This window comes from Aphis gossypii, chromosome 1 (genome assembly GCF_020184175.1).
Source record: "Aphis gossypii isolate Hap1 chromosome 1, ASM2018417v2, whole genome shotgun sequence".
Classification (NCBI taxonomy): Eukaryota; Metazoa; Arthropoda; class Insecta; order Hemiptera; family Aphididae; genus Aphis; species Aphis gossypii.
This window is the reverse complement of record NC_065530.1, coordinates 44,194,291-44,221,221: the sequence shown is the minus strand read 5'-3', so window position 1 is coordinate 44,221,221 and position 26,931 is coordinate 44,194,291. Positions and strand designations below refer to the sequence as shown.

General features: G+C 27.2%; 3 protein-coding genes across 7 annotated transcripts; 2 read left to right on the top strand and 1 right to left on the bottom strand.

Moving 5' to 3' along the window:
• The first annotated feature begins 6,969 nt into the window (after positions 1-6,969).
• On the top strand, positions 6,970-8,706 carry LOC126549009 (uncharacterized). Its single transcript, XM_050197261.1, has one exon. The coding sequence runs from the start codon at positions 7,044-7,046 to the stop codon at positions 8,622-8,624; it is 1,581 nt and encodes a 526-aa protein (XP_050053218.1). The 5' UTR covers positions 6,970-7,043; the 3' UTR covers positions 8,625-8,706.
• Positions 8,707-8,835: 129 nt separating this feature from the next.
• Positions 8,836-23,608, top strand: LOC114125712 (ectopic P granules protein 5 homolog). Of its 3 annotated transcripts, none has more exons than XM_050197258.1 (15): positions 8,836-8,935; positions 8,998-9,156; positions 9,301-9,424; positions 9,485-9,645; positions 9,717-9,866; positions 9,936-10,113; positions 10,181-10,326; positions 10,414-10,588; positions 10,654-10,851; positions 10,911-11,045; positions 11,120-11,389; positions 11,471-11,654; positions 11,978-12,163; positions 12,253-12,479; positions 23,519-23,608. In XM_050197258.1, exons 3-14 carry the CDS (start codon positions 9,380-9,382, stop codon positions 12,477-12,479), a joined length of 2,055 nt encoding a protein of 684 aa, XP_050053215.1. In that variant the 5' UTR covers positions 8,836-8,935; positions 8,998-9,156; positions 9,301-9,379; the 3' UTR covers positions 23,519-23,608. The 3 variants fall into 3 exon arrangements, with proteins under 3 accessions (XP_050053215.1, XP_050053216.1, XP_050053214.1); XM_050197259.1 differs by lacking the exon at positions 23,519-23,608 and adding an exon at positions 19,561-19,727 and having other exon boundaries at positions 9,939-10,113; XM_050197257.1 differs by lacking the exon at positions 23,519-23,608 and adding an exon at positions 19,561-19,727.
• LOC114125710 (ectopic P granules protein 5 homolog) lies at positions 12,982-26,701 on the bottom strand. Of its 3 annotated transcripts, none has more exons than XM_027989476.2 (37): positions 26,445-26,701; positions 24,059-24,670; positions 23,784-23,936; positions 23,374-23,663; positions 21,907-22,063; positions 21,689-21,844; positions 21,374-21,597; positions 21,128-21,312; positions 20,907-21,064; positions 20,697-20,837; positions 20,461-20,633; positions 20,217-20,343; positions 19,992-20,159; positions 19,707-19,921; positions 19,328-19,649; positions 19,026-19,274; positions 18,809-18,963; positions 18,588-18,746; positions 18,320-18,443; positions 18,099-18,259; positions 17,878-18,027; positions 17,631-17,808; positions 17,418-17,563; positions 17,156-17,330; positions 16,893-17,090; positions 16,699-16,833; positions 16,355-16,624; positions 16,068-16,251; positions 15,558-15,743; positions 15,308-15,468; positions 15,090-15,233; positions 14,848-15,017; positions 14,321-14,766; positions 14,057-14,261; positions 13,780-13,968; positions 13,597-13,722; positions 12,982-13,515 (listed from the first exon to the last, which is right to left on the bottom strand). In XM_027989476.2, exons 1-37 carry the CDS (start codon positions 26,499-26,501, stop codon positions 13,299-13,301), a joined length of 7,266 nt encoding a protein of 2,421 aa, XP_027845277.2. In that variant the 5' UTR covers positions 26,502-26,701; the 3' UTR covers positions 12,982-13,298. The 3 variants fall into 3 exon arrangements, with proteins under 3 accessions (XP_027845277.2, XP_027845279.2, XP_050053213.1); XM_027989478.2 differs by having other exon boundaries at positions 17,631-17,805; XM_050197256.1 differs by lacking the exon at positions 26,445-26,701 and having other exon boundaries at positions 24,075-24,216.
• Between the last annotated feature and the right edge of the window lie 230 nt (positions 26,702-26,931).

Here is a 26,931-nt window from a genome sequence, read left to right as displayed (position 1 = left end):
TATGCACTTATGTTGGAATGACTAGTGTTTGGTTATAATCAATCATACAATTAAAATAAATTACTCTATGATAAATTATCAAAATAAATCGAAAATTGTTTGAGAAGATGCATAATATGAAATTATTGTTACTCTGACACGTTTTTAAAATCAAAATAATATATTTATTACTTAATTTAATTTATATATGTATATAATATAATATGTAAATAAATTTTTATCATTAATTTACGTTAACGCGGCGTTATAGATAGGCATTTTTGATACATTTTTTTTGAGTAGAACGTTTTGGCCATATAATCATATTCTATTATAATTTACACGAATTTGACTACATTAAAAAGTAAACAATCTACAATTTAAAGCCTCGGCATAGAAAATATATTTTTTTTAAATCATTTTCTTTTAAATAACTACGATTTATCACCTTTTATATATAAAAAAAAAAAAAACTATTGGAATACATCGAAATAATAATTTTATGTAAATTATAATAATAAGCTTTATAAAAAGCATTAAAATAAACCTTTAAGAATGAAATAATAAGATTTTCACAAGAGTTGAGTAGGTAGGTATATTATATGAATAGTAATGTAAATACAATTTTGTCTACTGCAAATGTATACTCGAATGAGATGCGAATCCCCCCAGGTATAATTATGTTATACCCGCGAAATCAGTGGCTTAAAAAAATATAATTAATAATTGACATTCGCAGTCTTTCTAGTACAAGAGTAAATGCGGCAAGCGGTGGCAAGCGTATCATTATATGTGCTTGTATAATATAGAGTGTGTGGGTAGGTGTGTGTGTGTGTGTGTGTGTACATATCGGGTGATGCATTTAATGTAACACACTCTTTATTTCAATAACTATTAGTGTTTTTGAAAACATTTTTTTTAATAACATTTTTTAATCTTTTAATCCTAAATGGAATATTAATTGGAAATGTTAATTGGAGGACTTCTATACAAAAACATCGAATTTTGGACGAGTAGATGATGAGTAAAAACTTTAAATATTTTTAAATAATAAGATATGTGTCTAAAATTTGAACAGTATAAAGTTAAAGATACCTACTCCAACTAATGCTCTAGAACATGAAACTAAAAATTTAAGAGGGTCTTATGTTAAATAGACCACCCCGTATTTTTTTTAGATGTGACTCATCGCCTCCACGCCGTCAAATTCCAAATGGTCGGGCAGTCAAAGGCCCGCAAAACGGTTATTTTTTTTTTCATTATTATTATTTATATACCTATACTCACTTCGTCCGTTTCCCACTACAACAGCGTCACTACCGCGAAAGAGTGGTTATGATATTATTCACCTCAGAATAAAGCTTGTTTCACCACGCGGTTCACCCCGACAACTAATTAAAGCGACCGCCGACGTGTACACGTCATGTCCTTGCCTGCGCGAGCTTAAAGTAAACGGCTCTTTTTTGTCGTCCCCGCAGCAACCGCTGTTTCTGCGCGTGTCGCATTGCATCGTATACCTGCAATATAATGTACGTACTTATAGTCGTTGTCCAATAAATAAACAAAATGGTAAATGTAAAAAAAAAACACAATCTCAGAACCCTTGAACGTAATATAACACATAATTATTATTATGGTCGTATGCGAATAGTTCAATAAAATTAAAATATAAAATAAATCAATAAAAAAAAATTAAATTAAAATGAGCTGCGATAATACTGCAAATATCAACAACCCACAGAGTCTATAAATTTATGTATTTTAAATTTAAATAAATAATAATAATTTTAAATATTTAAAATAATAGTACCTAGCTAATAAACTAAAATACTCTGGTTTCTCAACCATTCAAATAGTAAAACATAAGAAAACTAACGTACAGTACCACTTTGATCAATTAACCAAAATTTCGATTCTATGTACTCAATTAACTAAACTACTAAATCATCTACTTTTTTAAATTATCACATTCGTAGATATACTTTATCCTAATTAAAAAATAAATACACACTTACACAGCACAACAATGGTTGTCTCCACTGACCACTATACACTTAAAATCAAACAAAATATCTTATAACGATACTTCCCTCTCGCAGAATACGTTAGAAAGTTTGAAGTAATTATTACAAGACTTAGAATTAGTCACACGAAAATATCACGTAGTTTCTTAAATGCTCAAAGAACTTCCTAACGTACATTTCCTGTATCCCCCTACTAATAGGTTAGTCAAAGCGATGTTTCAATAACTGTTTGAACGAAAACAAATGATATTAAATCCAATATTGAATAAACAATTTGTAATTTACATTTTATCGATTATGATTCAATAAAAAATTCAAAATTTTGTGCCATCCGCAATATTATAGTTATTAATATAATCGTTATCCTACTCAAATAAGTGTTACAGTGGTTACACTGCAAGATCTGAAATTACAGTTGCAAAAAATTTATCTCAAAGGTACTGTATAACTTACAGAAAATATAATAACTTCTTTAAAAAAACATAAGAGAAAATATTGTAGAAACAGAATTTCATATTGTATACAATTCAGTGGAGTGAAGGTAAATATTTTATTTTAAATGAAATTATAAATTTTTGAATAAAATAAACTCATATTTTTGCCTTGATAAATGGCAAACATTATTAATATAGAGATCAAAATATAAAGAATAATAGATAAGCATAAACATTTAGCTAAATATTTAATTTTTTAAGAATTTCAATATATATATATACTATACAATGATAATTTTATTTCTTGACTAAAGTTGAGATTCCTAGTTCATAAAAAATATTAAAAGTAATAGTTAAGTAATTTTTTGTATAAAATGTGGTTTTATGTAAACTAATAATTTATTATTTTGCAGGTTTTGAATATTTATTTTCTATTAATTCCTTAAATCGAAAAAAGAACTGGAATCTTGCCACCATTTATTAGAGTTTTTTACGGCTTTATTAGATTTCAATAATTCAATAGCAGAATTAAAGTTGCGAAAAGTTAAACTTTCTAAGCTCCGTGGTACTCCAAAATGTAGCCTTGAAACATTTTTGTTTTGTGATTCGACAAATGTTTCCAACATAAATAAATAATTAAAAATTATATGCACAATACCGCTGTTTCATTATCCACTCTTAAAAGAACATTTTCAATACAAAAACGTGTACTTTTAAGAAACCAAAAAAAAAATGTTTAGGTACCTACATACATGACAAATGTTTGTATATAAGCAACATGTATAGTAATATAATAAATATTGTATAGGTATAATAATTTTATGAATAGATGTGTTTAATGAAGAAATATGATTTTATCAGTTAAAATCTGTAACTACCTGGTAGAAAATTCTAGATACGCCACAGGGTTCATATCAACATCAAACATACTACCGTACATTCTCTCAAACTAGAGAATATTCAAAACCCCTGGAATTCTGGAATAGCCGTTGACCGAATTGTTCCGCCGGAATCATAGATGATTAGTAATTAATAGCAATATACATATTATATGATAATAGGCCGACATATTTTCTCCGCTCAGCTAGAATCGTCCTTCGTATGTAATGAATAGTGATTTATAATTAAATTCAAATTTAACACGTTACAGTTACAGCGCTGTGCAATAGAGGGGTTACCTATTTTTAGTTGAGCATTTGTAATTTTGACCTCATAAAAATACTAACTAGATTCACTTTCTTACTAGAAAATATAATATTATTATATATAATATTATTAATGTGGAAAAAATACGGACAAGATTTCATTTTTATCCAATCTAATCTAATATTATGATAGTCATCAGAGACGGGCCCACAGTCTAGAATTGTGTCTAGTTGGCAGCATTACGCAGTAATAATATTGTAATAAATTAATTACCATAAAATTATTAATGTTACTCAGTGTAAGTTTAGCCTCTAGAATTTACAGCAGCTGTGGTTATAAATATATTTATTTTTTTCATATTATGCGATGTAACTATATAAAACAAAAGAGATGCAGTTTTGTTTCTACGAAACGATAAGGGTGAAAATGGGATGGTTGTGTTTCCCGGAAGGTCAGCATTGTCTGCATTGATACGATGCCCTTCTGATGGCACGTGAAAAATAATACGAAAAATATCTTGGAACTTTTATATTATATTATAATACTCGCTCGAACATTATATACTAGCTAATAATAATTAATATTTAATAATATATCATTTCGCGGAAATTTCGCTTTGAAGTAAACCGTGTTTTACAACGCACGAGCTAATTGCCGAACTCAACTTGCAGTACAATAACGTGTAATGCGTATACCTAATATAATATTACATATTATGTGTATTATGTATGTTATGCAAAAGCTTTTATATTAAAATAATAATTAGGTATACTGTGTACTAACCAACCGTGGTAAGTAACTGATGAAATAACTGCCAATTTTATTTTTTAAATGTATAATTAATTATAATAATCATATTAATTTAAATTATTGAATACAATGTTTTAACAATCTTACAATATTAGATACATTCAATTAATAAAATGTATTACATAGGTAGAGTTCATTAGGTTTAGATAAAACTGGTATTAAAATATGTCTAAATAAGTTATTTCTGTTATATTGTATACAATATTTTCTTTAAAACAAAAAAGGTTACTAGCTTTAATATTTTAAAATACACATCAGCTATATAGAAACGTGCTCACGTAATATGCATGAACGTTTTAAATAACTTGGATGATATATCTATAGGTATCAGACCTTTTTTTTTACTGAGTATAGCCAATAGTGTTTTATATTTTAACTGTATAAGATATTTTTTAATTACATTATTAGTCTACCCTTAACATATTTCAATACATATTTAGTATTTAAATCCTTTTTTTATATTTGAAAAAAAAATAGTTTATTTTAATATTTTATAATAGGTGTATTATAACTTATAAGTATTAATAAAATATACTAATAATACATCATTAATAAATTAATCATTAGGGATATAATAATTAATAATTAATTATAAACTATGTATAAATAATTAGGTATAACATTAAATCATATCTTATTATTCGTATTATAAAATTATTATTACTTATAAGTTTTTACTTAAACATCTTCAATTAGATGAGTTTCCAATGTTTCATGGCGTTTATTTATTCGAACAAAAAAAGCTATATAATTTACCTACGACCAAAAAAAAAAAAAATTATAATATTTTAAAATATAAGTCTAATATTCAAAATACCCAATTTTTTCGTAACATTAAGTGACTCTTGTGTTAAACTTTCTAACGATTCGTTTTAGCTATAATATTTTAATCATATAAAATGAAGCTCACGGAGTTATGATTCAACCGTTTAGTAAAAGCATTTATGTTTCCTTTATGTTTTTTTCTTTGATATAAAGATTTCCTACATTTAGGCCTAAATTTACTACTCATTGTAATACCTACAAAAAAAAAAAAAAAATGGTATTTAGGGCGATGACAAAGAACTCAAGTCAAAACCTCGAAACTAATTGTCATATACTTACACTAAATAGTGTTATTGTTTATACCTTTAATTATGTTAATATCAAATAAATTATAATTATAAATGTATAACTATAAATTATAATACATTATTAGTATGGCCAATACCTACCCAGTATAATTATTTTTGTATCGACAATATTTTGGTATTTACCGCTCACCGCCGCGATGGATGATCGGTTGCGGGATGCTAGCGTGTGAGGGATAGAAATAGAGGGATAAACTATAGTTTACAACATAGCTGCTATAGTTACAGTAGCAGCACATTACTACCATAAATTCATATTTTGTTTTTTCATTATTGAACTTGTAGACATAATTCTAATTTAAATAGAACTTTCATAAAAATCCTTTAATTTTAATTTTGAAAATATATTTGAATTCTCCACAACATATTTAAGGTATGAATAGTGACAAATTTTCAAATATATTTTTAACTAATTTATTACTTCTACTTAAAAAAAATTAATTATTCAAATGCTTGAACCATTTTTACAACAACTTTAAAAACGAAAAGAAAAAATGTACTCCGATCCATACTTTAAATAAGTTATTAAAAATCAATATTTGGTTTTAAAATTTGTTTTTGAAAACGCGTTCCAAAGTACGATTAAAATTAAAATGAGTTGATTTCGACCAAGAAAACGCTCGTATAAAAGTAGCTTAATATGATAATAATTAATAAGTAATAACTAATAACTAAATACACAGTAGTTAATAAGTCGAAAATTTGTTGTTGACTTGTTGTAAGATATCCTTTGATTTTTATATTGAACTACGTAGACATTTCGCCAAGTAATCTTGTTCGCTTCTGATGATTTTTTTTAGAATCATCACGCTGTTTCGGTCATGTTTGCCTGTGTTTCATCTTGATAAATAAATAGTATAATACAACAATACAACATTTATATAATGAAGGTATAATGATATTTACATTCTGCAACAACACATCATAAGTGATAAATACTAGAAAAATTAATATTGTATAGTAAAGCGGCGGCGCCGGTTCACTACGATAATGCATACGATTTTTTTATGATAATTTCACATTTGGCAGTTGATAATGTTGGTATCATCTTCAACCTTAAATAAAACTGATTCATTACATTGTGTTATACCTACATATTATTAAGTATTGTACAGTGTTGTTAACGCAGTACATTTAACGGACCAATAATTATGCCGATTAACAGTTATTAAAATTGATAACTAGATTTCGTGTATAAATTAAAATAATTGATAAATTGATAGATATCTCTCAAATTCATACTTAGTTAGCAATATTCAAATAGCGTTAGGCAATATATTATATTTTAAATATTTTAATAAGTTAACTGTATTTTGAATAACATATCATAATTGACGAAATTATTTTTAATGTTTTCTATTTTGTGCTTGGTATAATTTCTTATATGGCTTGAATAAGTTTAAATAAATATCATAACATTTATAATTGAATTATGTATAGCATATAGCAACCATTAATAAACAATAAATGATTGTATATATTATTATTATATATATAATATTGTAATAGTTAAGTTAAAAATGAATCAAAAACTAGTAGAGCAAGTGCGCTCTAAGCGAAACATAAACTTAACATACAAACATGTCAAAAGCCGATACCTGGAAAAAAGTAGAACTGAGAAACAACTACAAGATATACCGAAACATAGCTATCTAACGAAAACTAAAAAAGTGGATTCCAACGCGACATTAGAAGACACGGAAAGAGACAGCGAAAAGATAAAAATGGAACGCGTACAACGCATATCACTGCCTGATAAGTGTTACATTGAACTGCTGGATTATGACTATTATGATGAGTACTCGAGTTTTATAAATGTGATCCTCACTATAGACGACATACGACAGGCTAAGTACAAAAAGTACAAATATGGTCCCTCTATCAGAACGGAACCAGTTCTGCTATCAACCCTACATGATTTACTCAAGCTAAGCAAAACGCCTATTGACATGTTACACGTTGCATTTATAGTCAACCGGTACAAGACAAATAACATAAAATCAATATCAAACCAATGGTTTGATATACCAGAGTATAATTGGTTATGGGTGGTCGAGCTTATTATGATTGCTGCTCGTGCGATGGATAGTCACTTAAACGACGGTAACGATGATAGACCAGAATCTGCGGTGTTTTGGTACGCAGGGGGAGTATTTTACAGCCGTAACGGATATACGGAGATTGCTATGGAGTACTTTAAGAAAGCACGAAAAATTAGCAATAACCCTAGTAAACTGATATTTCCATTTGTACCTTCAGACTTGCATAAAGAAATGGAAATTAAACAATATGAACGGTTTGTTAAAGAGCCATACAGTGTATGGACATTGACTTGTCTGCACCAAAGCGATATATTGAAAAATACCACTATCCATCAAGATCCGAAGAAGGCGGTGAGGACACTATATCACGCCCGTAATCTGTTAAAAGTATCAAATGAACCGGATAACATGCCACGGGTTCTAATTGCAAAAGTATATTACGAGCTTGGCCTCAAGTACAAAGCCTTGGGTTCAATCAAGAGCTCGATAAATGCTTTCCGTAAATGCATAGATTTTGCAGAAAATGAACACCATGAACTGGATCTGATGGCAAAGTTCATGGTTACAGAAATCTCTCGGTGCCCACCCAAAAACTGGTCTTATTTGGAGTTGAAAAAGGAAGCGATAAAAAGGCTAAATCTCCGAATGCTTGTTAAAACAAGCGTGGCACTTGGAATGGAAGCACAGAAAAAAGAAAGGTTTGAAGAGGGCTTTCACCACTTTGGAGTAGCTGAATGGTTGAGCCGAAAATCAAATCGAAATGTTGATTCTTTGGACATAGAAATTGCTATAATGAATATGGCTATTTGTCGAACGAAGAGGTTGTTTCAACTATTTCCAAAACCAAAAAGATATGAGTCACGATACAAAATGAAAGGCTGTAATCAATGGACATATCAAGAAGAAAAAAACATGTATTGTAAAGTCGAAGCGGAAGCTCGGGAATTATTTGATTTGTTTGGATTCTACTTCGACGATTCAGACGACGATTACGATATGTTTTTGGAAAATGGCGAGGAATTTTTGAAAGAAGAGGAGTTGGAAGATGATGACGAGTAATTTTCTGTTTCTGTTATAACAGATTAAGAATAATTCTGGGTTTTTGTTCAATATAATAAATTATTATTTTATATTTTTTAAACTTAATTTATAAAATATTTGAAAAAAAATACTTGTTATAAATTATGTTATTTTATGTGCACATTTTTAACAAATTGGTTGGTTGCAGATACATATTGAAGAACCATGATCTGGGCATCCTATGACTATTTTATATTGGCAAAACTTTTTTAGAAACCATGATCTGGGCATCCTATAACTACTTTATATTGGCAAATCTTTTTTAGATTATATTTACAGCGAGTTCCAGGGTAAATATTTTGCAAAAAAATATTTATTTAAAATTATAGTTATAATATTTAATTTTATTTAGAACTCAACAATTAGGCTGTGTTGGTCGTAAATTTTTTGAAGGCATTGTAAATTCACCATATTTAAATAAAATAAGTAATAAACTAAAGGAGTGCATTGATTTTCATCGCTCTAAATTTCAAAATGAACCCAATTCTGAAATTGATTTACGTTTATCAAGGTATATTCATTATTATTTATTATTAATATTGTTGTAACTATACTGACCAGAGTATGGAAACTCTTATCTTTTAAAAAATGTAATCAACATTTATAAATTATAATTATCCAATAAAAATATTAAAATCATAATTCATAATTATAGGTACTATGAAGCTTGTACCCTATGGTTAACTGATGTTCGAATCCTTGAATCTACCTTATTCATACCTTCATTGGATTCAATGTACGAACCCAATGATCTAACGCACATTATTAATGGGTCTCATGTAATGAAATAATTATAATATTTTTGCTTGAAAAATATTAATTTTATTATTGTTGAATAGGAGTGGTTGTCAGACCTAATCAATCATAAATTAATTAAAGAAAATAAACTTGAGTGTGTACAAAATTGGTGTGATTTATTTGGTAAAAATATTCTAAATAGCAGTCAATCTAATAGAAGAATACCTCTAGAGAAGGATCCTATTACTAGAATTATTAACAGGTTAAAAATTAAATTATTTTTTTTACTACTATTGACAAAGTTCATATTATATTATGCATTTATACTTTTAGGTTGAAATCTTATGATGATCCTATAAAAAGTCCAGATTTTGTATTACGACTATCAGATATCCAAACAATATCTACTAATATGTTGTATCATAAAGATCATTTGCAAAATATTGTACAATTAAATATTAAACAAATTGTACAATTTATTAAGTAGGTGTTTATTATATTTTCTATTTAAATATATTTGTTTATCGGGAATTAAATAATCCAATTTTGTAGCAGAGTTTACCGAATGCAAACAGTTTGTCATGAAAATTTAGACAATCGTTACATTGATGGTGTTAAAATGGTTTATGTCCAAGTAGATTCTACTACCAGAGTTCAAGCAGTTTGTGATTACAAAACAAAAAAAGGCAGTACAAGTAGTTGTGCTGGAGCTGCTGAAATTACTTTTCAAGTACGAATTTTAATTTTTTTTTAAAAAATGAAAGTAGCATACTTAAAGTATATAATATAATTTAAAGATTCGAGAAGCCAAGTTGAATTCAGATGTAGTTGAAATTAATTCTAATAACAGATCAGAATTGGACACATTAATTATTGATATTTTGGGAAATTTGTTACCACGTTCATTAACAACGGCATGTACTACAATGAATCTAATTATTCAGTAAGTTAATTAATATTGGGGCCACAGATCTATTAGATAAATATATATTATTGTTAAAATGTGTTTTTAAAATGATTAAAATTCCAGGTTAATATTCAATGAATTAAATGCATTAATAAAAATTGGAGATATTGCACTAGTTGCTGATATTCAATCATCAGGTGTTTGGTTGTTTTATACACTTATGTCTGAATATGCAATTCTAAAGACGTGTCCATTCATTGAAAAATTTGTATTAAATATGCTTCAATCTATTGGAAATGTATTTATTATTTTAATCATTGTTTAAAATATTAGAAATCAGTTATATTTAATTCATATTTTTAGGTTTTTATACTGAATAATGAAAATGAATGTTTACGTGTACAAAATACACCATTGAACTACTCTGAACTAGCTGATATACTGATTCCTTTATTTTCACCATCTAGTGCATCTACAAATACATTTATGCAAGCTTACAAAAATATTGTTGACCATTGTAATGCTCAATATGAGCCTATTGCATTAAGTTTACTCTCTAAAGTAAGTGTTAAGTAACATTTTGTAAAATGAAATATGATATTAACTTTAAATTTTTATAGTTCAGTGTATCTGTTTGTTTATCAACCAAACAGCCTTTACTGCATGAAAGGTCGATATTAATGGATTACTGCATAGGAGCTTTAATATTAGTTAAACAACAAACACGATCAGATTATACATGGTCTTTACATGAAGTAAGTAAATTGAATATTTTTATATTGGTGTTTTGTTATTATAGGTTAATTATTTATAACATTTTTATTTACAGATTTTTAGTCAACATCTATGTGAAATAATGGATCATGACTTTCCCGAACATTATGGTGAAATATTACTAAAACTTTTAGATCATTCTAAAGAAGGTCGCATTTATTGTCAAGTATGGTTCAATATTCTCAATACAATTTTGGCTCAAGCTGTACCTACAACACAAACTAATGCTGTGAGAACAATTTTGTTGCCAGGAATGTCAACAGATCAACTAAGAGATGTAGTTAGGCGTTATGCAACTGATCAACGATCTCTAAGCTCACAAGAGGTATGTTATGACTTATTATAATATTTTATATCATTATATAATGCTTAGTTTGTATTTTTTTTTTTTTTTTTTGTAACAAAGCTTCAAGAAACTTTACATCTTTTGACTACACATTTTGCTAATGAAAGACTAAAATCTGCTACTGGAGAGCTATATTCAAAATATAATGTATATATTGAACCATTAGTTGGTTTGTACGCTATGGTTAGCCATGCATTAGTTGTAGGAACATTACAATCTTATCGTGGAATGTTAGCAAATAAAAGTAAGTACATTATAATTTAAAATAAAACAATTCATATGAGTTTTTTTATCTACTTATTTTATAAAGTTTTTATGTATTATAAAATTAATTGAATTAACCTATAATTTATAATTAATTAATTTTAACTAAAGTTAATATTAAATAACAAATAAATCAACTCAAGAATATATTTCAATAAAATATGAATCTATTGTAATTATTTTAAATATATTTAAATTTTCATTTATATTAAATAGAAAAATGTTTTAAGATTACAACAAATATATATAGATATATATATATGGCTTAGATTTTATTTTTAAAACTAATTTTTACTGTTTTAGTATGTGAGTTTTTAGTTCCAACATTAATAAGTATGTTTGGTCCATGGTTAGAACCATGGTATGAGGGTTGGAACACTGATCATAAATCATTGAAACTGCCTTGGTTGGCTACAGATACCTCAATATCTGCTTTGATGATTGATGCATTAGTGGAATGTATTACATTTGTTTTGGACACCATGCCTGGTGAGGATACTTTTATTCAAAATAATAAATTATTATTTCTTATGTTAGAATTCAAAAAAAAAAATTCATTGCTAATTTTTTATTTTTAGCTTGTGATAATGTCTTAAGTTATATCTGTCAATGGTACATAAAAATGTTTGCTCATATTCAGACAAATGATTACATTTTTGATCGCACTTCCATCGCATTGTCTTGTGTTCCGTGTATTAAAAAAGAAAGAAGTCAGAATAAACAGGCACCATCGCCAACAATGGGGACAACAGAATGTTGTTCAAGTTTTCCATTAACTAAAAGACTTTCTTTAGCCATTTATTAGGTAATTAAATTAAACAACTTTAAATTAATCCTCCTAACAAAAAAACCAAACACGGAAAAATCTAAAAAACTAATCCGTTGTCAGTGACGACGACGTGCAACGTTCCTACACGTGTGTATGTACGAAAAGTGGTATTATTATTATTATTTTTTATTATTTACGATGGAAATTTTGTTGCTATAACAACCTGATTTATGTGTGTTTTTTTTTTTTATAGCAACTATTTATAAACAAAATTTCCATCGTAAATCTCAAAATCTCCGTTTGAGCAACCCTTTAAATTCAAAATTTCGAAAAATCCTTCCTTAGCTCACGTCTACATCATAATAGCTATCTGTATACCAAATTTCAGCCAGATCCGTCCAATGGTTTGAGCTGTGTGTTGATAGCAGTCAATCAGCTTACTGTTTTATATACACAGATAAATACGTTGTAGGTTTGGTTTTGTTTTAAAAAAGTTAAATTGCCCATAACTTGAAAAATAAAAAAGTTAAAACGCCTCTTTAAAGAAAACAATTTTATTCTTGTTCATAATAAGTTTAAATAAAGAATAATAAACATAATTAACATCACCATTAATAAAATAGTTGATTTTACAATAAATGTATATAATATGTATAATAATATTACTTAAGCATAAAATATAAAATGTGTACCTACTAATTAAAATTCAATTAGAATAAATAGAGTACAGTTATAAAGTATAATAATAATTATTAATAACAAAAACGAACAGTCAGTAAAATGAAAACAATATTCTATATAAAGTATATCACAGACAACACATATAATAAGAACCAATAACAAGTCAACTTGTCATCAAATGGGATCCATACGGTATATAAAATTATCAGTATATAAGCATTTAGCTAATTTAATTATGAATAGTTCTCCAGTTTTCATGGAACTCTGTGGTCCTTTAATCATTTTTAATGCCATATCGATGGCTACAATTGAATCAGAAAACTGTTTATCTTGTTTTAAAGATTCTAAAAGACTGATTGCTTTCAAGCATTCTATAGATGTTGTAAAATCACTGCAATAAAACAATTTTAGATTTTGATATTTTATCCATAGGTATATTATAAATTATATTAAATTATATGAGAGCTATTACTTGTCATTACACATGAAACCACCAGGTGCATTGTCTTCTTGTCTTATATGTTGTTTACGGCTGGATTTGTTTTCGGGTAATTGTGAATATATAAAAGCTACCAAAGCACGACATAGCACACGACATCTATAATTTTAAACTGTTAAAAAAAATGATTAAGTTAAAAACTAATGAGCAACTTACTTTGGGGATATACTGGTTTGTTTTTGTAATCTAATGGCATCAAACAAGCTCCAACTCTGTTTATGTTGGGCTAATTGAGCAGCTGAATTAGCAACTCGTAACAGATATTCAGCTGTTTGATCGTCTTCAACAGTGCTCAATCGTAAGACCAAAGACCACAATAGTGGCAACTTATTTTCAGTAATATTACTGTATAAAAAAAAATATATTCAATTTAATTTAGAATTTTTTTTTATTTTATGTTCTATAGATTTTCCTATACAAAATAACTACTTACTTAGGTTTCACAGATTCTAGACACTGTACTAGAGTATTTAGTATGTCAGGATATGCTGATCGATTTTGGGATTCTTTTAGAGCCAGAGTATATAATGTAAGTAAATGACTAGAAGTCATTAATACTTCACCTATACCTTGATAGTGAAGACGCACAGGCTGAACCAGTGATAACACTTTATCCCATTTAAAATCTTCTTCATTTCCTGTTTTAAATAATTAACAAATTAATATACATATTATTTAATAGGCATAATTAACTCACCAACATGTTTAAACCAAGATGTCAAACAAGCTTCAAATATATCACCTTTATGTTGCTGATCAGTAACATGAGCCCAAGTAACCATCAAAAAACCTTGCAATACTACACAGTCAGCTTTTCTTTGGCTAATCCACTCTTGAATAGATTGTAACATGAGGGATGATAGTATGGAACCTGTAGGTTGGTTAACTAACACCAACAACTCTAAGACCAATAGTTTAGCCTCTTCACCATGTTTAGTAACCATTTCAGTTTCATCCAGTAAGCGATGAAAAGCACATTTAAGATTCTTGTAATGACTGCCCAACACTGACCTGTACCGTGAAGCCAACGATATAAACATCCTTACCATTGCACGAATAAATATTCTTCTTTTGTACATCATGGGTTCAGCATAAGGTGCATTATTATCGACATTATTATAACCAGCTGCTGTTTTCAAAAGGCTAAAAATTAAAACTTGTTATAATAAATATTAAAATCCCAAATAATAAATATTAAATGATATTATGAGGTGTATGACTTACTCAAGCACAGCAGAATCTGTGCCACACCAATCTTCATTACTTAATTGAAGTACAATCATTGGATCATATTTTGAAACAAACCAACTGAGAATGTTTTCATATGTTTCTCCATCAATTTGGTACCATGCAAATTTTTGGGCTTCTAATAAAAGGGGCCTAATTTTTCCACCCTATAGGAAAAAACAATTATCATTTTACAAAAAACTAAAAAACAAATTAGATTGTTGTAAACTCGGAAGTACTTTTCTCATATTAGGTTGATTCGATAGTTTTATAAACAGTGATAACAATACACGTAGATCAATATTTGGAACATACGGCCAAGGTATTTCCAAAATTACATTTGCCAAAAAACATTGTGATTGAGGTAAAAATTGGTCCATGACCTGTAATAAATGTTACATAAGCCTATTAATTATTTTTGTTAAAAGTCAACTAAATTAACAATCTCAACAATAACCTTCATAATCAAATCTAAATCAATAGGTGTTGGTATAAATCTCTGCCAAGGTAATTTTTCAAGATTTGAGTGAATTGTTTCAAAAATGTAATCATTTGTCTGAATATGAGCAAACATTTTTATGTACCATTGACAGATATAACTTAAGACATTATCACAAGCTAAAAATAAAAAATTAGCAATGAATTTTTTTTTTTGAATTTTAACATAAGAAATAATAATTTATTATTTTGAATAAACGTATCCTCACCAGGCATGGTGTCCAAAACAAATGTAATACATTCCACTAATGCATCAATCATCAAAGCAGATATTGAGGTATCTGTAGCCAACCAAGGCAGTTTCAATGATCTATGATCAGTGTTCCAACCCTCATACCATGGTTCTAACCATGGACCAAACATACTTATTAATGTTGGAACTAAAAACTCACATACTAAAACAGTAAAAATTAGTTTTAAAAATAAAATCTAAGCTATATATATATCTATATATATTTGTTGTAATCTTAAAACATTTTTCTATTTAATATAAATGAAAATTTAAATATATTTAAAATAATTACAATAGATTCATATTTTATTGAAATATATTTGATTTGAATTGATTTATTTGTTATTTAATATTAACTTTAGTTAAAATTAATTAATTATAAATTTTAGGTTAATTCAATTAATTTTATAATACATAAAAACTTTATAAAATAAGTAGATAAAAAAACTCATATGAATTGTTTTATTTTAGATTATAATGTACTTACTTTTATTTGCTAACATTCCACGATAAGATTGTAATGTTCCTACAACTAATGCATGGCTAACCATAGCGTACAAACCAACTAATGGTTCAATATATACATTATATTTTGAATATAGCTCTCCAGTAGCAGATTTTAGTCTTTCATTAGCAAAATGTGTAGTCAAAAGATGTAAAGTTTCTTGAAGCTTTGTAAAAAAAAAAAAAAAAAAAAAAAAAAAAAAAAAAAAAAAAAAATACAAACTAAGCATTATATAATGATATAAAATATTATAACAAGTCATAACATACCTCTTGTGAGCTTAGAGATCGTTGATCAGTTGCATAACGCCTAACTACATCTCTTAGTTGATCTGTTGACATTCCTGGCAACAAAATTGTTCTCACAGCATTAGTTTGTGTTGTAGGTACAGCTTGAGCCAAAATTGTATTGAGAATATTGAACCATACTTGACAATAAATGCGACCTTCTTTAGAATGATCTAAAAGTTTTAGTAATATTTCACCATAATGTTCAGGAAAGTCATGATCCATTATTTCACATAGATGTTGACTAAAAATCTGTAAATAAAAATGTTATAAATAATTAACCTATAATAACAAAACACCAATATAAAAATATTCAATTTACTTACTTCATGTAAAGACCATGTATAATCTGATCGTGTTTGTTGTTTAACTAATATTAAAGCTCCTATGCAGTAATCCATTAATATCGACCTTTCTTGCAGTAAAGGCTGTTTGGTTGATAAACAAACAGATACACTGAACTATAAAAATTTAAAGTTAATATCATATTTCATTTTACAAAATGTTACTTAACACTTACTTTAGAGAGTAAACTTAATGCAATAGGCTCATATTGAGCATTACAATGGTCAACAATATTTTTGTAAGCTTGCATAAATGTATTTGTAGATGCACTAGATGGTGAAAATAAAGGAATCAGTATATCAGCTAGTTCAGGGTAGTTCAATGCTGTATTTTGTACACGTAAACATTCATTTTCATTATTCAGTATAAAAACCTAAAAATATGAATTAAATATAACTGATTTCTAATATTTTAAACAATGATTAAAATAATAAATACATTTCCAATTGATTGAAGCATATTTAACACAAATTTTTCAATGAATGGACACGTCTTTAGAATTGCATATTCAGACATAAGTGTATAAAACAACCAAACACCTGATGATTGAATATCAGCAACTAGTGCAATATCTCCAATTTTTATTAATGCATTGAATTCATTGAATATTAACCTGGAATTTTAATCAGTTTAAAAACACATTTTAACAATAATATATATTTATCTAATAGATCTGTGGCCCCAATATTAATTAACTTACTGAATAATTAGATTCATTGTAGTACATGCCGTTGTTAATGAACGTGGCAACAAATTTTCCAAAATATCAATAATTAATGTGTCCAATTCTGATCTGTTATTAGAATTAATTTCAACTACATCTGAATTCAACTTGGCTTCTCGAATCTTTAAATTATATTATATACTTTAAGTATGCTACTTTCATTTTTTTAAAAAAAATTAAAATTCGTACTTGAAAAGTAATTTCAGCAGCTCCAGCACAACTACTTGTACTGCCTTTTTTTGTTTTGTAATCACAAACTGCTTGAACTCTGGTAGTAGAATCTACTTGGACATAAACCATTTTAACACCATCAATGTAACGATTGTCTAAATTTTCATGACAAACTGTTTGCATTCGGTAAACTCTGCTACAAAATTGGATTATTTAATTCCCGGTAAACAAATATATTTAAATAGAAAATATAATAAACACCAACTTAATAAATTGTACAATTTGTTTAATATTTAATTGTACAATATTTTGCAAATGATCTTTATGATACAACATATTAGTAGATATTGTTTGGATATCTGACAGTCGTAATACAAAATCTGGACTTTTTATAGGATCATCATAAGATTTCAACCTAAAAGTATAAATGCATAATATAATATGAACTTTGTCAATAGTAGTAAAAAAAATAATTTAATTTTTAACCTGTTAATAATTCTAGTTATAGGATCCTTCTCTAGAGGTATTCTTCTATTAGATTGACTGCTATTTAGAATATTTTTACCAAATAAATCACACCAATTTTGTACACACTCAAGTTTATTTTCTTCAATTAATTTATGATTGATTAGGTCTGACAACCACTCCTATTCAACAATAATAAAATTAATATTTTTTAAGCAAAAATATTATAATTATTTCATTACATGAGACCCATTAATAATGTGCGTTAGATCATTGGGTTCGTACATTGAATCCAATGAAGGTATGAATAAGGTAGATTCAAGGATTCGAACATCAGTTAACCATAGGGTACAAGCTTCATAGTACCTATAATTATGAATTATTATTTTAATATTTTTATTGGATAATTATAATTTATAAATGTTGATTACATTTTTTAAAAGATAAGAGTTTCCATACTCTGGTCAGTATAGTTACAACAATATTAATAATAAATAATAATGAATATACCTTGATAAACGTAAATCAATTTCAGAATTGGGTTCATTTTGAAGTTTAGAGCGATGAAAATCAATGCACTCCTTTAGTTTATTACTTATTTTATTTAAATATGGTGAATTTACAATGCCTTCAAAAAATTTACGACCAACACAGCCTAATTGTTGAGTTCTAAATAAAATTAAATATTATAACTATAATTTTAAATAAATATTTTTTTGCAAAATATTTACCCTGGAACTCGCTGTAAATATAATCTAAAAAAGTTTTGCCAATATAAAGCAGTCATAGGATGACCAGATGGCATTTCCAATCCGTATTGCATCCACCGGTACAAAGATAAATGCCCGGATGTAAAATAGGGTACTTTTAATTCTGAACATACTTTCTATGTACAAAAAAACAACAAAATAAAATCATGATTATAAAAAAATTTAATGTTTGTATAACCTTAAGTGCATCATCCACATTTGATTTTCCTTGTTGTACATGCAATTTTATCAATAAGTTTTTCCAAATCTCATTTCTATCTTGAATACACCATTCTTCAGCTTCTAATGCCAATAGAGCATAATATGGACAATAATGCAATACCAAAGGGTACTTGGGCAATAAGAGAGGCCGTTTTTCTGGACTTTGAAACATAAAATTGAAGATTGACCCAATAGCCGTAACATTTTCTTTTGAGCCACTCAATTGCTACAATATTATTAAAAATTAATATAATATTAGGATTTCTTAACAACACTTACAGTTATCAAACTTATAAGCATCTCTCGAGCCCACTGTATTGATTGGGTTCGAAAAACATTTCTGAATACAGTATCCAACACATATACAAGCAAATCCGACTCTGCTTCTTTCCATACAGTGCATACTACTTTAGTCCAGAAGTCCATAACATAATGAGAACTTATTAATCCATACCGTGTATAATTAGATATTTGATATTGAATCATATTAGTAAATTGTAATGTGATTTCAGATGGCCCTTGAACACTCAATAAATTCATAGCACGTTTTGTGGAACTATTCCTATTATCTGCCATGATGCCCGCCACAATTGTAATGAACCTATGAAATAAATAAATCTTTATTAGATTTGAAATTTTTAAATAAAAATATAATTACTTTTTTGATTCCAATAGACAATCTGTGTTTTCAAAAAAAAATGGAACAATTTTATTCAGACAAGCTATAGTTGCTGTGTAGTGTCTATATTGTAATAATCTGTAACAATAATCTAAACCCTTGCTTAGAATAACTGGAACACAATGACCAGCTGTTGTTACATGGACAGCAGTGTATAGAGCAATTGGGTCATCATGCCGCAAATATTTTAAGTCCTGAAATTATATATATGTATATACAATGTATCTGTGAATTATTTTAAAATACATTACGCTGTAAACTTACATTATTATCAGTATCAATATCTATTACTGAAAGTAAATAATAGCTCAAGTCTTGTAATGAACTACGTACTATAATATCTGGTAGGTCCATTAAGTGGAGTTTTAATGTGTATAATACTTTCCAAGTCCATAGTCGAAAAGCATGTTCATTCGATTTAATTTGTACCAACTAAAATAATCAGTTATTTTTTAACATTTAAGTTATTAATGAATGTATAAAAATTACTTGTTTTATACTATGAACTAAATATTGAGTTGATGTTTCATCTACAGTGATGGGAGCGTGCTGTACAACAGCTTTGACAATAATGCTTGCTATGCGACAGTGCATATCTTTAGTCAGCATAAAATCACTGTATCGCATTGAAAAAAAACAAAAAATAAAAATAATTATCAACAATATTTTGAAATATTCTATGAGTATGCATTGATACATCTAATATCTAAACATTTCTTAAAAACAAACATACTTAATATCATTTTCATTGCATCCTGAAAATATCTTTGCTAATATGAAGCGACTTAAAGAATTTTCTGTAGATGTAATTGGATGGTTGAGTATTAAATGTTCTAAGTAAGATAAGTCGTCCATTGTAATTTTCCAATTTGTTAATTGAAGAGTTTTAAAAAGATACATAGAACCCTTGACATGATATATTTAATTTAATTTAATTTGATAAAATAATTACATTTCTAGCATACATACCGTGCCAACTTCATCAAAATTATGTTTAAGTATACTTATAATTTCAGAAATGAGAAACGGATGTTTATCAGATAAATGTGTGAGTAAAGTTCGACAAGTTTTACGACATTGTTCTTTAGTTGTTTTACTCACAAATCCTATCTATTAGAAAAAAATAATAATAAAATATATGTAACAGCTCTAAAGTAAATTATTGTTGTCCTTACTTACTTTAAATAAACAAATAGTCACTGCTTTTATAAAGTCTATATCATTAATGTATCTACTTAAGGCCATATTACTGATGGCTGTTAATAAATAGTAACATTCATCGTCAGAAGTATGTATAATGCATTCTGAGAGTTCTTCTAATGAACATTCATTAAAATCTATAAACAAGATAAAAACTTTAAAGATAAAATATACATTTAAAAATTATGATATTAATTAACCTGATTTAATGTGTAGTATATATTGGAAAAGATGTACTACCATTTTAGAAGATACTTGTCCAAAAGGCAACATCACTAAATACTGCCAAGTAGTTTTATCAACATTATTATACAAACAACAAACAGCGCGGAACAAAAATGCATCATATTCTGTTTGTATTCTATCAGACACAAACTTATGGTTTCTAAATTAAATTTCATTTCATTAATATATAAAATAATAAAAATATAAATTTAAAAATTTACTTATATTCTTCTAATACATCAGTAACATAGTTTACAGTATCTTGAAGTAAATGTCCAAGTCGCTTAGAAAACTGTTTGTATTCAGCACTCTTCGAATTGTAGGTCTCTAATCCTGATTTAAATAATTTAACTAGAACACTGCCAACAGCAATCAGTCTTAATAGGTCATTTTCATTCCACAAGTTAATACGTAAAACATTTTCATTTTCAGAAAACATAATCATCTGTTATACAAATTAAAATACAAGTTTTTTTTTTATCTAAACTCCTTTTAATAATTAATAATAAGTATTGTGGGGTATATCATTTAAATACTTTTTTAAAGAGTACTGAAAATGGTATTTGATTGAGAAAAGCAATAATATCACTTTCACGAAGTGTTAGTTGAGAATTTTCTGGACTATCTTCTTCTCCTTCACTGTCTACCACTACCCATATAGATTCATTACCATCTTCTTCACGTTTATGAATCTAAAAAATATAATATAAATTTATGTACAAATAAAATATACTAAGTCGGTAATATTTCTTACCTGTTCTAAGAATTTATCTCGAGCTTGGACTGGCAGTAAGATATTGGCCAATGATGTAATCATGAAATCTAAATGAAAGTTACCATCTTGATGATTTAAATCAATCAGAGGTATTTGTATAAAAGAGTTGGCCCATTTGCCAACACCTGTTTGACACCTAGATCATAAAATAAAATAAATAATTATTTATAATCAAGACAAATATAATTTACCGATGAATGAAATGAAATACACATATTATATGTATAGTTAACTAACAACACTCATACTCACTATTTAAATAAATATTAAATTTATTTCCGAAATTCTATCATTTTTTAATGCTATTTTAAATAAGGTGAACTTTCTGCTATAGTTAGTTTATTATTCATTTTCCATGCTTGGGAAAATTTTTTGAATTGATTGTCTAAAACTGCATAATATGTAACACCCAACAATAAAATTATGTATAAGAATATATAAGTCCTCTTTTATTCTGTATGTTTATCAATTCTATTTCTGCCAGTTTTAAAAAACTAAAAATTTTAATGTATGCTATGACATAAAATTGAGTCTCTTGTTGATTATAAAAATTTACAAGATGAACTACATTTTCAGTTGATTGGTCACTAAAATTGAATTAAGTTTCAACTTTAATAAGTGTCAAGTAATTAATTTTTTGGGATCCGTGGGAATATTATTCCTTAAATAATTGTTAACAACAAGTATAATTAAAGATCTTGGACAATAATAATTTTCTTCTCTTTCTTTTAAATATTACATTAACTCTACCATTAAAAGAGAGTTCTAAGATAAGCTAAATGTAATATCAAAAATTTCAAATCAGCCCTTTATTTACATACTATGTACTTTTAATTAATCAACTCTATCCTTGAATAGTTGAATATGGCATAGTTGTTTGACGACTAGACCTTATTTGCTTACAAAAGATAATTCTACTTCACTTCAAAAGTATTTAAAATAGATTTTTACTCAGATTTTTAGCTCATACTTAATTTATTCATAACATTCCTGTCACCCTCATTTAAATTCCCTTTTCTATGTAATGTAACAAACGTAAAAAAGCTAACAAACGGTTTCCATGAATCCACTTTACAATTTTATTAAATTCTATTAAAATGGGTCTCTGTATGCTCCAGGTCTTCTTAAAAACGTCTCTTTTAAAATCTCTTTTATTCTACCCATAACTAGATTCCTTTCTTTATTCCCAGTCACATGCATCGTATGCCATATGGTTACAAACATCCATTTCACCGCATGCTTGAAACATAGTATGCTCACTGATTAACAGTATTTTTATATTTATATTATGATCACATTGCGTTATTTTATCTGTATCTATTTGTAACTACTGTTTGGTGTTTATGTAGTAATAAAAATAAAAAATTAACTATTATTTTATACATAAATATATACTTATAAAACCATTATCGACTTTTAATTTTTAGTTAAATTAAATCTTATTACCTCAAAATGTGATTCATTAAAAAGAAATGATCTTTCCATGAAGCAAATCGAAGTAAAACACCAATTACTTTGACCAACAATTTTTTAGTTTCAGTAATAAAAATTTTGTCATTAATTATTTTTCTTTGGTATAAAAATAATATAGAAATGGAAGACTTGAGATCATGGATGGCTGACTGAAGATTTTGTCCTTGTAAACTTCTTACATCAGAATTTAGAAAGAGTCTCACAGGAATATCCGCAGACAAAGAAGAAAATGGTTGACACAATACATGTAGATAATAGTCAATCTAAAAAGAAAAAAAATAATATATTTTTCTAGTAATGTTTTTTAATTGATGAAACACAGTATTTTTTAGTATAGTTAAGTAAATACTACAGAAAATAAATATAACTATAATCTTTCAAACCTTCTCTTTGATCATCTGACAATCATATAAGGCACAATAATAATTGTTAACTAAAGTTCTTAACTGTTTGAGAGAAACCACTAAATTGTCTAAAGCTACTTGATTGAATCTAGATATATCATATTTTTTAGTGGCTGATACTGGATTACCATCCTAAAACAACAAAAATTTAAATAAAATACAGATTGGCAAAACATTGTTTAATGAAATATAAATATATATCATATTACATTAAATTTAATTCATAAAAACAAAACAATTTTTTAAATATTTACTTGGCATTCACCATACTCTGTATATGTGGCTGGTTCTAATGTCCAGATATGTTTCTCATGCGTAATATAAGAATATTTTGATTCATCAATTTCTTGTTTAGCGCTTTCAAGTTTAAGTCTTGCATGTAAATAATCTTCAAGTAATGTGTAAAGAGGATGTTCACATTTTTGAAAATATTTTAATTCTGTTTGATTAAATTCTTCAATATACTCTTGCAATTCGAATAATAACGTATTTCGGTAATATTCTGACAATTGTTCATCATTAAATGGAGTTAAAGATTCAAAAGGTTTTTCATCAACTGATGAACTACATAATTCATTGTATATTGGAGCACAGGGAGTTGGTAATGAACCAACAGAGCAAGGAATTGATATTGGTAGTATAGATGTTGGTGTTATATTTATATCAGTAAGTTGTTCAACAACATTATCTGTCTCAGATGTTTTAGTTGAGTCACCATTCAAATAACTATTACTTTCATTTACTTCTTTTGAGAGTTCTGTACTCAAAAAAATATCATTAAATGCTTCGTGGAGAGCATTTTCAACATCATCTACTGTAGAAGAATTCAGCACATCATCTATAGGCTCTGGTTCTTCAATATGTATCTGCAACCAACCAATATGTTAAAAATGTGCATAAAATAACATATTTTATTACAAGTATTTTTTTTCAAATATTTTATAAATTAAGTTTAAAAAAAAAATATAATTTATTAAATTGAACAAAAACCCAGAATTATTAATATTATATTATCTGAGCTGACAGCAATACATATTGTTTAGAACTATTTCACAAATCTCATCAAAAGTAACTTTTAGTTTCTTATATGAACTCAGTCTGTGCACTTCATATAAAATTAAATAGTTTTGAATTAATTAAAATTTTTTTTAATTGACAGAGTGACCAGACACATTTTACCTTTAAAACTTTAAGACTAATTAGAGTATAGATGTTGTATAAGAGATAATTGAGTGGTTCTGGGTTCATAGACTACTTTACATACATCTAAAATTTACTTATTATATTCTGTACTAAAATGTTTTTAATTATGTTTTAAAAGGATCAGTGCACTGTTCGTTTTCTCTCTCTCTCTGACCCATGTGCAACATAGACAAAACACATTTATGGAGATTCGTTTTTTTTTTTTATGTTATTGAGTAATCTTAGAGTAAAATCACCCACTACAAAAACAATAGATTATTATATTTGTGAGGGTATGACATATCAATTTTTCTAAATATTGTCTCAAAATATTTTAAACATCATTTAAATTAATTTTTTTTTTTTTTTAAGTCAAATACAAAATTAATAAAAATAAAATATAAAACCAATATATCATACCCTCAAAAATGTTATCCTCTATAGCTTTTTTAATAGGTGATTTTACTCTAAGATTGCTCAAAAATCATTAAAAACGATTTTAGATAAAAGAGTTTTACCTATGTTGCGCATAAGTCTGAGAGAGAAAACTAATATTGCGCAGACATCCTCTTAAGATGCATGTCTATATATTTAATATATAAATAAATAAACCTTACACAAATCAGGTGATAAATTATTTATATTAGAATATTAGAATCAAACATTAAGTTCGATACATATAAAAAAACAATAATCAGTGTGTGATATTAAAATACATTTCAATAAGTAAATAAAATAATTAGATATAATTTCATAAGTAAATAAAAAAATATTTCTGTTTTTTAAATTTAATTTCATTATTAATATTTGTCAACGCAAATTAATAATAGGTATATTTAACGCCTAAACATTTTTTCAATAGTTAATTGAATATTACATATTTACACTCGATAATATTTTTGTACTGTTCATAAATACAAATTTCTATAAATATAATACAAACAGAACTAAAATTTGTTAAATAGGATTTCAATATAATAATAATAATAAATAAAAATGTTTAAATAATCAATTTTTATAAACATAATTCATACTGTATCAATTGTTCGGAAAATTGGGATTATTTTCATTAAAAACTTCACATTTGTCAGGAGTTTCATTATGTTTATTTTGTAAACATTAATTTAATGTTATATAATGTTACCTATTATATCAAATCACAAATTTGGAGAAAACACATACTACATAATGAATTTTTAACAAAAGGCCAATACAGTGTGATTGAATGTACTTAGGTAAATAAAAAAATTCAAATGAAATAGAGAATAGTGGGCAAAGTAGAATAACTCAGATACTTAGAGAAAATACGAGCAATAGCTACATATTTGTTTATCTCAAAATGATTAACTGTTGATTTGGTTAAAATACATGGAAAATTGCATAGAGTACAAAGGCGACCTAATTTTGATTTCACCCCGGAAATAACATCGTTACAAGGATGTCATACATGGTACATACTTTGGCCGGTTGTTTGGTCTCCGACGGAGCACGATTTATTGGCCTTTGTCGTTCCATACCGACGAAATCAAATCATACTTTCTCGAGCGTTAAACGTTCGACGGACAACGGTGAGCACAGATTGTAAAAAAATATAGACACCCAACGGTCAGCGACAACCACGTTACAACACAATGTCAACTGTCGTGCAAATAAGCAAATTGCGACTTTTCCAATATCTTTTTGTTTTTGTCATTATTTGTTTTTACTTTTTATCATTGCTTTTAATCATTTTCGCTTTGTTTATCTCTTGTCAATAACAACAATAACATTGAAATCAGCTGCAGCTGCTGCAGTAAGACGTTGTTAATTAGTGGCGATAGGATTTTATCAACATCAGCTGCAGCAGCAGCTGTCTGAAACGTCCACACAGCTGATCCACCGCGTTGGCAACAGTGTTCGTTATCGCGGTCACCGGTCACCCGCGAATGATACGCATTGACGAACA